The following is a 13,001-nucleotide window of genomic DNA, read 5'->3' as shown; positions in this document are numbered from 1 at the left end:
AAATCCTGGTTCGGTTTAGCCAACCAAAAACGGCCTTTGTTCCTCAGACAGTTTTGCACTCTTCTAACTCTAATTCCCCTACAGGCCCAACTAATTATACAGTATAATACTATACACTAAACAGATTCATAGTCTGAAAAATCTCTCTTCAGACCAAGAATTCAAACTACCAATGACTGCATATGAAGGGTTTTCCTGTATTGTTTTTTTGTTTCACAAGTTTTTGGATTAAAAATAACAATGTTCTAATGACTGCTGTCATTGGATTCTTGTGTTTCTTCATTGACTTCAAATGTTTTTTTGCTCTTACCTAGTGGAATGGACATCACATTTCACGCGCATACCGAGCCAATAAAATCTGGTGGGAGGAACCCAAGGGTTTTACATGAGGGTGGTTTCTTTTTCAGTATAGAAGCCACAATAGAGAGAGGGGAACACTGCAGTGCATTGAGAAACATAAAGAGAAGCAGCAATGCATTGCCAGGAAAACGCTATTCACTATTGCAGCTGGGGATTTGTAGTCGGTGGTTTGCTTTACCTTCTGCAGCAAATGAACGAACACACTCCGTACGGACGCTATGTAAATACAAAGTCCCCTGGGATGATGGTCTCAGCCAAGGCAGGATGGTTTATTCAGGAACTTCCATCATTCCTAGTTCCTGTGCTATTGTTTTTGACGACAGAGAGTTTGCCGGGGATAGGAAAACATGTAGTGCTCTGGACCTTTTGCCTGCACTACTTTCAGAGGTAAGAGCTTATTTCACATGTAGACTAGTGCATTAATGCCAACAATGGCATAACAAGTGCAAGATTAATTAATACTGCCAAGCAATTTCTCCTAAGAATGTTTAGGGGAAGTACAGCTGCATCAGATTAACATACTGAACATATCAAATCTATTACATTTACAATTAATTTAGCAGACGCTTTTTTATGATATGGAATTGATCTAGGGTTTCAGTCAGTTTTTTTTTTTTTTTTGATAATTATATAATAAATAGAAAACGGATAGTATAGAGAAAGAATTGAGCAAGCTTAGATGCCTTTTTGTTTAATATATAATAAAGAGAAAACAAATAAATAGAATGCAAAAATAGACGTCCTCCGAACGTCCGTCAGCGAACGTTATAAAGCGGACGTACTGCGGACCTAAACGGACTTTCGCAACGTCCGGGGGACGTCCCCTGTTTGCTGGGATGGAGTTTTGCAATAGGAAGGTGGTGTATAAAATAGAATTAGTTGTAAAATGCACTGCAATTTGGAAAAGTATAATAGGTCAAAATCCTAAATTCAAAATACCTGTAATATACTGCGTGAAAAAATAACTTTCTTCTTTTCTAAGGCTGACACTTAAAGCTGATTTTTATAATAGTTAATCATTTAAAAACAACAGATTGTTGACTGCGCTCATCTTCAGCAGCGGCTACATTTAAAATATTATGCTTTAGTCTTAGACAAAGTGGTGTACTTAGACTTGTGAACTTGTCAAAATGGGTAAATGAGTGAAAATGACTGATTTAAGGCATGATGACCTGCACAGATGTACTTTGGACATTGGATGTCTAAAGATAATGAATGTAGGCTATAAGTAAGTAGGCTAATGAAGTGCAGTTTTAGACAGTTTTCTAGATTAGTAGCTTCTTTTTCAGTTATGGTGCAACTCAGTCCAGTACAATGAACAGGAAGGAAAAATCTTTTGTAACAATAAGTTACCCTTGAGGATGTTAAGTCGAGGCTTTTGTACATTTAATCATCTAAATTATTGTTTCGTTTGTGTACGGAACAGATCTCACTCTCACATTTGCGTTGTTTGACACCTGACACTATGGTAACCATAGCAACGTTCTAGCATGTTGCGTATTTGGTTTCGGCTGTTTTTTTTTTTTTTTTTGTTTTGTTTTTTACCACAGTTATGCTATCGCGATCATAGATATATACGATCGCGACCACTGACTCGTTATGTTCGGTTTCAGCTTTTTTTTAACCACCGTCGACAGAGCCGTCGTGTTTTGTTTGTGTTTTCTTGGAAAGCAGTTCAGCTGAGCGCGGTCTTAAAATTTTGCCATGTTTTCAACTAAGCGTCTATTTCGGTTTCGGCATTTTGTGCAAACATATCCTGTAAGTGTCTGCTGACACATCTTAAGAGAGAATACAGTCATTTGTTAACTTAAAAAGCAATAAACATCCTGTCGCATAGACACAAAAACAGCAACTATTGCAGAACTTTACCACAACATTTTTGGTTTAGCAACCAAGCTTAAATGTCCAATAAACAAACAATCTTTTAGGGTTACCTTTAACATACATTGACAACCACCAACAACAAATGTGGTAATAAAAAAAGCCACATGAAGAAAACTTACTTTTCTGCAAACTGAAGTAGGCCCTAAATACTGGTGCATGTGCAACCGGTGGTTTGCAACAGCAGTTGCAAGACAGTAAAACAACTGTGTTGTGTAGATGCTGTACTGTATTGGACAATCAGACTAAGGGCAGCGGGCATTCACGTATCTGGTCTTTCATTTTGGCTACTAAAACAACAAAACAAGCAGCCTCGAGTAACTCGCCCTAATTGTTCTCTCTCCCATATGGCTGCATGACAAAAGGGAAAGGAGACAAGCAGAGTTCAGAAAAATCACATTAAACAAGAATAAACTGCCCTTTTTGTTCCCTATAAAATAAATATAATGTACTCGGATGACCATGTGCTTTCATTTCCACTTTGAGACACAAATACTAAACACTGAACACTAAACTAATGCAATAAACGTTAATTCAAGAATATAAGATGAGAACAAATCTAAGAAGAAACCATCAAATATAAGCGGTTGTAAAATTATGGAAAGGCCCATTAATGGTTTTTCATTGTAAATTATGAAATGACTTTCCTCACACTCTGCTGTTCCTGCAGGACTTTTATATTTTCTATGCTGACTAAAGGCAGGCCGTCTCCTCTGTACATCGTGGTGAGCGCGATCATCTTCTGCTCTATGAATGGCTATCTGCAGGGTCACTACATGCTCCACTGCACTCAGTACCACAGCGAATGGCACAGAGACATTCGCTTCATCACTGGTATAGTAGACCATTAGATCTTTTTGATGAACTGCATGATTCATTTGAATGTAAACTCTCAGTTAACATGAATGTTCGTTCCAGGTTTGTTGATATTCTTCACTGGAATGGCCATCAACATCCACAGTGACTATATTTTACGAAACCTGAGGAAACCAGGCGAGGTCAGCTATAAAATCCCTAGAGGTCAGTATTTGATTAGGATGAGTGGAGTTTTGTTATATTCTTTGGTGAATGGCATATTCTTAAAAAGATTGATTTTTAATTGTGTCTTATGTTCTCTTTAGGAGGAATGTTTGAGTTGGTCTCTGGTGCTAATTTCTTTGGGGAGATCATTGAATGGTGTGGATATGCTGTGGCCTGCTGGTCCTTTCCTGCTTTCTCCTTTGCTCTGTTCACTATCTGCTCCATTGGGCCTCGAGCCTACCACCATCACAGGTGCTGTACCAACTAACACAAACCTTGTTTCAAAATCTAGTGAGGGCCCTACATTGAGCAGCCTTAAAGGGATAGTTCACCCAAAAAAAAAAAAAAATTGATGTTTACCTGCTTACCCCCAGGGCATCCAAGATGTAGGTGACTTTGTTTCTTCAGTGGAACAAAGATTTTTAACTCAAACCGGTGCAGTCTGTCAGTCATATAATAGCAGTCAATGGGACCCATGGCGTTGAGGGTCAAAAAAACATACACAGGCAAAACCAAATTAAACCCTGCAGCTTGTGACGATACACTGAGGTCTTAACACACAAAACAATTGGTCTATGCAAGAACTGAACAGTATTTATATCAATTTTTTCCCTTTATTGACAATAAACATAACAAAAGACAATATAATTTAAAAACAAACAAACCAAAAATCAATGACAAACAAATGGACATACATGCAATGTGTTGAATAACAATACTCCCCCACCTTTCAATACATGTGAGAAAAAGTTAATATAAATAAGTAATAATAATAACAGTAGTAGTAATGGTAATAATATATTATATAAATCCAGCATGTATCCATTGTTATTATTGATAAGAATAAAAAGAAAAAAAAATATATATATAAAGAAAAAGAAGAGAGAGAGAAAAAAAGGGGTTTTCCATTTGAATATATGTAAAGTTCAAAGTATAATCAGATTTCTTTTTTTTTCCTTTTGTTACCATTGCTGTCACCACCGCCATCTTGAAGTTGAAAATATTGCTTATATAGTAAATAAATAAATAATAAAGCTAGAAAACAAAATCTTTAAACAGGGAAAGAAAGAGTGAGGAGGGAGAGAAAATGAAAAATGGAAGATAGTGTTATGGTGCATGCTGGACAAGACGATAGACGAGATACAAATAACAACTATATTTAATATAAATCTTCAAGATGAAACAGGCAGGAACACAGCAAGCTTTCACACACGTTGACAACATTAAGGACCGACAAGAAACTGAGCTAAAAGACAGGTTTATAAAGGCTAACTAACAATCAAACACAGGTGACGGGGATGAGGACAAACGAGGGCAAAACCAAAGCAGACAGATCGACGGGGAGAGACAATGGGAGAAACCAAGTCGACAAACAGACAGAACTGTGACATTACGCCCCTCTCCGAATAGGCGCGTCCCCGCGCCGTAGAAAAACAAAAACAAAACAGACAAGAGGGGTGGAAAACCAGAAAAACAGAGTCCATGAGGGAGGGGGCTTCGGCGGAGGACGCAACCCAAGGAGGCGACAACGGTGGGAGGAGCAAGGGAGGAAACAGCAGGGACCCGAAGCAGGAGGAACCCAGCAGGACCCAGATTGCAGCCATGATGACGGCCCACGGGGGAGCCGACTTAGGGAGAAGCCATGGTGGAGGAAGGACCGCCGACTCCATGGGGCCGACCGACAGAGGCGGAGCAGCTGGCAGAGGAGCCCGAGGCGGAGAGCCGAAGATCCAGGGCGACACCGCGGATCCGGAGGGCCAAGGCGGAACTGGAGGCTCTGGCGACCGAGGCGGAGTTCCGGAGGTCCGCGGCGGAGCCGGAGTGACAGAGGATGGAGGCTGTGCCGGAGGGAGGGAGGAGTCCGTAGGAGCCGGTGGGACAGTGTGACGAGGCACAGCCGGAGGAGCAGAGTGCTGAGGTGACAAAGGGACGATGACTGACCAAGGCGGAGCCGGAGAGACGATGGAGCCCGGTGGAGCTGGTGGACCGACGGGCGACGGTGGAGATGAGGGCGCTGAGAGCTGTGGTGGAGCCGCAGGGTCGGAGGGCTGAGGTGGAGATCTGGGCTCTGAGGCTGGAGGCGGAGCTGAGGGATCCTCCAGCCCTGACACCGATAGAAGCTGGCAGCCCTGCGGCGAGCCCACTGCACTGATGGTGGGCTGAGGGTGAGCAGAGGGGCTGTCAGGGGACAGCGGTGGCCAGGCAGACGGAGACATGAGCAGCAGAGGGGGGGTGGGTGGGAATTTCTGACAGACAGGTTGGACATGATAGATAGGTATTTCAGTATAGAAGTCTATTAAGTCACAAGAGTTATTCTCCAAGACTTCGGAAAAAAAGTCAATTAAATCCCCAGACTTCAGATCCATCTCACCCCCAGCGGTGGTGCAGTGGGCAGGGCTCTCCATTTCCCTCACTTGCTCCACGTTGCAATCCACCGTCGCGGATGTAGAAGCCGGCTCACGCACCTGATCAGCCGTGGAGGACTCTGGCTCTGTCGCTCACGGCTCTAGAGAGCGATCCCCCTGCTCCAGGAGAAGGATTCGGATGGTGGGATCCATAAAGAAAAAAAAAAAAAAACACTGAGACAAAACGGAAAAACAAAACACAGGGGAAAACGCTGTGAACTGTTTCGGTCGGTCCTTCTGTTATGGTGCATGCTGGACAAGACAAGACGATAGACGAGATACAAATAACAACTATATTTAATATAAATCTTCAAGATGAGACAGGCAGGAACACAGCAAGCTTTCACACACGTTGACAACATTAAGGACCGACAGGAAACTGAGCTAAAAGACAGGTTAATAAAGGCTAACTAATAATCAAACACAGGTGATCGGGATCAGGACAAACGAAGGCAAAACCAAAGCAGACAGATCGACGGGGAGAGACAATGGGAGAAACCAAGTCAACAAACAGACAGAACTGTGACATATAGAAAGGGAGATGAGAAGAGAGAATAAGAAGAGGACAGGGAGAGAGAGAATTGAGAGAGACTGTATTATTTCAAGCTCATGATGGGAGAATACCGCAAGATAAAATGTGAACCCATTTCCTTTGAATCATAGGTCTTAGGGAGGCCCCTTCTAGGGCATTAGCATGTGACCTATTCACGGCCTCTCCTTAATAGACCGGAGTACAGGATGTTCACAATGATCCAGAAGTCTGTGCCTCAGCCGGTTGTCTTCCCAGAGCCTTGTTTGCCAGACCCGGTGGCAGTTTTTTTTTTTTTTTTTTTTTAACAAGTCTTTCCCATTTCAGGTCAGATAAAATTTTTTCAAGTCAAAAGGATAAGAGATGGGGGGGGAGGGTGAATGTTAGGATGAGAGAGAGAGAAATAGAGAGAGGGACCTTTATTTTCCCTTAACCAATTGCAAATGAAATGGTAAATTAATAACATATAGACAAGAATTATAACAGCTGATAACAGCAATGGCAACAATGGAGTTGCATAGAACAAAACACATGGTAACTTACTGTAAATTAAATGTTAATAAGAATGAAGAAAATAAAGATTTAAATGTTTTCAATAAGTTATGCATTGGAAGAGAGGGGAAAAAACATATTTCAATAACCGATGTAATTGACAAAGATTGACAGGATATGCACTTCATAGTTATATAAAAGAACACTAAATGTTCCTCATTAGTTTCTCATGTTTTAAGACAGAGATATAGAGAAACAGGAATCAGTTCCCCTTTTCAGATATTGAATTAAAGGAGACCAAGTTTGTTTGGAGGGATCAATGTTGTGTGCAAATGCTGTTAATTGTTCTAAGTTTAAATGGACTGACAATAATTATCAATTTTAACCTCTGATCCACCGCAATGTCCAACTGTCCTGAGCACGTTCACAACAGTTGGCGCGTGGCGAAGAGCAATCAACCATAACTTCAGTCGATCAGGCTCAAAAGTTGGGAGTCTGTGAAAAGTCAACACTCCCAGATGAGTTTGCACAAGCAAACGTAATCTTTTAGTTTTTAATTGGTTGGAACAATCAGGATAAGCACAATAATTTACCATTTTGAGTAGCCGTCGTACCCACAATCTCTCTGCGTAAACGATGAGTGTCGTAAATGTGCAACAGATCACATCCGTGCATGCGTCTACTATGCCAGAGCACGCTGACGCATAGTGCGCCGGCTGTTGTGAAAGCGCTTAGGACAGTTGGACATGGTAAAAAAATGATACAAATACTGTTCAGTTTCTTGCAAAACAAATTTTAACACGCATTTACGAGTTATTAAGTCAGAATTGTGAAATATAAACAGTTCTGAGAAAATATAAATCTTTCCCCCCTCAAAATTGGATTTTATAACTCACAATTGCAAGTTGATATTTTACAATTCAGAGAAAAAAATTCAGAATTGCGACATACAAACTCGCAATTGCTCAAGCACTTATTACCCATTAACCATTATATTTGCATATCAGGTGACAAGTAGAAGCAAGATGTTTAATAGCAGTATTGTCGTCGCACAATCAGCACTGTCCTAAATCACAGTGGAGCTACTATTTGCCAAGATAAGCAGTTTAAGCTTGTTCAAATGCTTTAAATAAAAATTTCAGACTTGCATGCCAGCAATTTTAGTCATTTATTATGGGAAACCATCACTGAAGGGACGAATACACAATCTCACTCATCCACAAAGTTACTATGTTACTCTCAAACTAAAGCAGCTGATAATAGTTTATATTGACGCAGTGCTCCTGTTTTCATTTTGACAAGATTCATGTGGCTGGCAACTGGAGAGAAATGTCTGAAAACAATTGTTTCATGTGTTAAGAACTCAATGTACTGTCACGACCCGCAGGATTTAATTTGGTTTTGTCGGTGTACTTTTGACTCTCAAAGCCGTGGAGCACATTGACTGACAGACTGCAACAGTTTGAGTTAACACTTGTTTAAACGGAGACTTTTAAAAATGCTGCAGACCACGTTTTAGTTTGAAATCTCAGAGGTTGCGTTTCATGCTATGTTTACACTAGTGCATTTTCATTTTAAAAAGCATAAACTTTAGCTATGGTTACGCCTGTCATACACTACTCCGGTATTTTCAACCCTCGAAAACTGAAACTTTTCGAAAACGTTGCGGACCACGTTTTAGTTTGAAAATTCCGGAGGTTGCATTTCAAACTACGTTTACACTAGTGCGTTTTAATTTTAATCCACATAACTTTTGGTACAGTTATGCCTTTCGCTTACACTTTTTACAGGTGTAAATTTGACCCTTCGAAAATGCTGCAGACCTCGTTTTAGTTTGAAAACTCCGGGGTGGCATTTCTGTGTTAACGGACCAAAACTAAGACTTTTGAAAACAATAGTGTGGCTGCCACATTCGCTCTGCGTATCCTTGACGTTCATTATAAATGGTCATGTGACATGCGTTTTTGGTTGTGTATTATGCACAGAGATCGTTTTTGAAACGCAGTGAAATCAGTATAGACATGGAGCGTTTTCCTTTTAAAATGCTGTTTTAATGCACTAGTGTAAACAGGCGCTTCCCCAGAGTATTCAAACTAAAGAACAGGGTCTGCAGCGTTTTTCGAAAGTCTCCGCTTCCGAGGGTTGAGTAGTGTAAACGACCATAGCAAAATTTAGTTTTAAAAACAGAAACACACTAATGTAACTAAGCCTTAAATTATATTTTTTAAATATAAATATCATTCATTTAAAAAATACTGATAAAAACCACAGCATTAGCTTTTTTAATGGTGATTGACTTTTTAAATCAGCCCAGAACAGTGTTATTGTAGCATTATTGATTTACTATTATAGTTACATATTTTGCATTAGATTTAATTTATGTTCTGCTTTTACTTTAATTTCAGTTAAAGTTTTGGTAATTTTGTGTTCTTGTCATTTTTATTAGTTTTTCCTTTTATAGGCTGTCTCTACATATTCTTATTCATTTTTATTTATTAGTTTCAGTTCATTCATTTTTGGTTATTTTATACCCCAAGTGGAACTAAATGAAAATGAGAAATGCTGTCTGACCAACTAGCTGAAAATAAAATAGTTCATGTTTTATTTTATTTCATTTCATTTCATGTTTATTTTATTTTAAGTACCTTTTCATGGTTGTATTTTCAGTTAACTATAATAACCCTGCTGAATCCAGCAAAGTTATGCTATGGATAATAAAGGATTTATGTTTTTATCTAAATGCCTTGTGTTTTCTTCACAGGTATTACTTGGAGAAATTTAAAGATTACCCCAAATCAAGAAAGGCTGTGATCCCTTTCCTGCTATAACAAAGTCTGACATTTTAAAGTGAAGAAAAATATATATACAGCCCATGAGAACAAGCTTAAACACTGCAACATTACGAAACTACAAGTGCTGATGTTGTTACTTCAAGTCCTACGCACAACCACATCTCACACAAGGGAACATTTCAGAAATTTTGTATTTATTTTTTTTAAACACACTATTAAAAACCTGTTTACATCTGTACATAGTGGACAATGGTCATTTATTTACACATTCTCATTTGCACATAGACCTGTCATAAAACACTTTAGTCATAAATGATTATAACTGGTCAAGTGACACTGGTGCTTAAGAAACACAAACCGTGCAACGCGGCCGTTCAAAGTCCACCGAGCTGAAACGCTTCTTAATAGTAAATGCTTAATCACTTGGTATTTCTAACCAACAGGTTCGGTTTCAGAATAAAAAAAAATGCAATTACTTTCAAAAGATTTCCATACATGTATGCATCAGAAGCAGAGTGTGGATTATCTTTTTACCAGACAGACAACAAAGCACTTAAATTAACTGCGATAAACCACACACAACTCCTATAACCCCTCAAATCCAGACATTCTTTGCCTTTACTCCTCCCTGCTTTTGAGCTGCCGTTCAGTCTGCACCGAACTCTTCATCGCCTTCTGCAGGAGCCACGTGGCAAAATGAATACCAGCAAATGCACTACCGGCAACCCAAAACCAGTTCTTCCTAAGCCAGCTATGGTTCCTCATCTTTTCTGTCCTCACTGGACGCTAACGTCTTCAGAAGAGGAGAACCTGCAAAATGCCAAGGGAAAAAGTAAGGAAAAAAAGGGCTAATCTATTGGCACACGAGCAGCTGATACAAGTGCTGTGATCTTTAGTTATTTGCATAAAGATAGACTCTGCTCAACTTCACAGACAGTTGCTGTTGTGTCCTTGAAAATGAATGAGTGAACTGAATGAACTGGATTGGACAAGCTGAAGAAAATACATCAACTGCACAAACTAGGATGTGTTAGGCTATTCTTATCATTATTATGATAGCGTAATAAAAGTAAAACCCACTATGTTTGCAAATATAGTGGGTTTTATATTCCTTGTAATTAGAACTTAAAAGAAATTAAAATAATTATTTAATTAAATTAATAAATGTATATAAATAATAAGTAATATATTATTTAATATTATTTTTTTAGATTAATATATTGTTTATGTTGAGTTATTAAGATTTTATTTAAGTAAGATCTGTAATGTTTTTTTAAAGAAGTCTCTTTTCTGCTCACCAAGCCTGCATTTATTTGATTCAAAATACAGCAAAAGCAGTAATATTGCAAAATATTTTTGCTATTTAAAATACCTGCTTTCTATTTCAACATCTTTTAAAATGTAATTTATTCCTGTGATCAAAACTAAATTTTCAGCATCATTACTCCAGTCTTCAGTCACACATGATCCTTCAGAAATCATACTAATATGCTGAATTGCTGTTCAATTCATTTATTTTTATTTTTATTAATATTTAAAACAGTTGAGTATATTTTTTAGGTTACTTTGATGAATAGGAAGATCCAAAGATCAGCATTTATCGGAAATAAAAAGCTTTTGTAACATTATACACTATACCATTCAAAAACTTAAAGTCAGTATATATATATTTTTTTTACTTTTATTTAGCAAGGATGCTTTAAATTGATCAAAAGTGATGATAAAGACATTTCTAATGTTACAAAACATTTCTATTTCAGATAAAAGCTGTTTTTCTTAACTTTCTATTCATCAAAGAAATCTGAAAAAAATCTACTCAGCTGTTTTCAACATAGTAATAATAATAATAATAATAATAAGCAAATCAGAATATTATAATGATTTCTGAAGGATCATGTGACTGGAGTAATGATGCTAAAAATGTAGCTTTAAAATCACAGGAATAAACTAGTTTTATTCAAATAAAAAACAGTTATTTTCAATAGTAAAAATATTTCAAAATTCAGTACTTTGGATCAAAAAAAGCTTGATTTTTGATTAAGCTTAACTTGGAAATTCTTCATTTGAAAAAAATAATTAAAAAGACATTTCAAAAGAACAAATAAATATAATAAAATATTTACAAAATTGGACATCTTATGGCAATTTTCCCCTTTAAAAACTGCCATAATAAACATAGTACTTATTACACTTTGACAGAATATGACCTTACCTTGAAAAATACATGTAATCTTTACAGATAAGATTAAATGTACACACTTGCAACAGAAAAAAAGAGCAAGATTCATTCATATTCTTGTGTAAACAAATAGAAATTGTGTCAGAGGTGACTGATAACAAAGCTCAAGGACAAGTTACACACACATTGCCAGTCAAAAATTAATTATGTCATCATTTACTCATTCATTTCAATCCAAAGCCATGTGACTTTCTCACATTAGGATGAAAAACAAACTCTCTTTAGGATCTTCTAGCAGCAATATAACAGCTGAGAGCTCTCAGTGTGAGTAACTGATGGTACAATGTTAATTTTTGGACTATATATCTCTTTAACAGTAGACATTAAACTCTTCCCACCTTGCTGAGTAGCAGCTGCGGTTACTCCTTGTCTTTGGTCCCTTTCTTTTTGCTCTTCTCGGGTAATGGAGGAAGAGGCGGTGGGGACGGAGCGACGTATGACACGATCCCTGGCTCGGGAATATATTCCTCTCTGCCCTTCTTCAGCAATGGATTGGATTTGATCGAGTACCAACCCCAGTGAACAAACCCAAGGCCAGAGCCCATTACAAGCAGCACTTTATAATTATGCCAGAAGTTCCGGAGCCTACCCATGTCTATAGAAATTAAAAGATGCAAACAAGGGAAATAGATTGTTATAGGCAACTGTCATCACATTTACTGCCATTTAAACAGAGTGACAACTTGCCCCGGTCTCTCTAATACATGTGAATAATACTCTTACACAACTTCAGACGTAGTAATATTGTACAACGCTGTCGTTTATCATGTTGACAGGTTTAGACGTAAATAGGCGGGTTGATAAATTAAACACCTGTTTGGTGATAAAATGTTAAATGTGAACATGCTTATAACTATTTCTAGAAATATTCACTCACCTTCAGACTTTGCTTTTTACTCACGAAGCCACCATTTTGGGTCCTGACGATGAAGACATAGGTAGCCGATAATTGTCCTGACTAGAAATATTACTACGAAAATTCTTCTTTTCCCTAAATATTTAAATTCAGTCCAACCATGTTTAAAATATTATATGTGACCCTAGACCACAAAACCAGTCTTAAGTAGCATATTTGTAGCAATACCCAAAAATACATTGCAGGGCTCTCAAGTTTTGGAAAAAGTTTGGAGTGAGATTTTATCTGTTAGGGCAGGAGCCACTCAAATATTTGCAGCAGCGGCCCCTCGGCCCCACGCAATTCTCTCCAGTTTTTGGTAAAAGTTCAACTATCTATTGTCCATAATTAACCAGAACAAAATAAAAAATATAACAACTGGTAGATC

The 13,001-nt window shown here is 38.1% G+C and overlaps 2 protein-coding genes across 2 annotated transcripts; one reads left to right on the top strand and one right to left on the bottom strand.

The window, feature by feature from the left end:
• Positions 1 to 422: 422 nt before the first annotated feature.
• On the top strand, positions 423 to 9,717 carry srd5a2a (steroid-5-alpha-reductase, alpha polypeptide 2a). The gene is made up of 5 exons (XM_073842852.1): positions 423 to 747; positions 2,912 to 3,075; positions 3,160 to 3,261; positions 3,363 to 3,513; positions 9,449 to 9,717. The coding sequence occupies exons 1-5, from the start codon at positions 473 to 475 to the stop codon at positions 9,513 to 9,515; spliced, it is 759 nt and encodes a 252-aa protein (XP_073698953.1). The 5' UTR covers positions 423 to 472; the 3' UTR covers positions 9,516 to 9,717.
• On the bottom strand, positions 9,653 to 12,194 carry LOC141337096 (uncharacterized). The gene is made up of 2 exons (XM_073842853.1): positions 12,057 to 12,194; positions 9,653 to 10,289 (listed from the first exon to the last, which is right to left on the bottom strand). The coding sequence occupies exon 2, from the start codon at positions 10,242 to 10,244 to the stop codon at positions 10,098 to 10,100; it is 147 nt and encodes a 48-aa protein (XP_073698954.1). The 5' UTR covers positions 10,245 to 10,289; positions 12,057 to 12,194; the 3' UTR covers positions 9,653 to 10,097.
• Positions 12,195 to 13,001: the final 807 nt, after the last annotated feature.

Source organism: Garra rufa, chromosome 6 (assembly GCF_049309525.1).
Source record: "Garra rufa chromosome 6, GarRuf1.0, whole genome shotgun sequence".
Classification (NCBI taxonomy): domain Eukaryota; kingdom Metazoa; phylum Chordata; class Actinopteri; order Cypriniformes; family Cyprinidae; genus Garra; species Garra rufa.
Note: the sequence above shows the minus strand (reverse complement) of the source record. Positions and strands in the feature narration are given on the sequence as shown.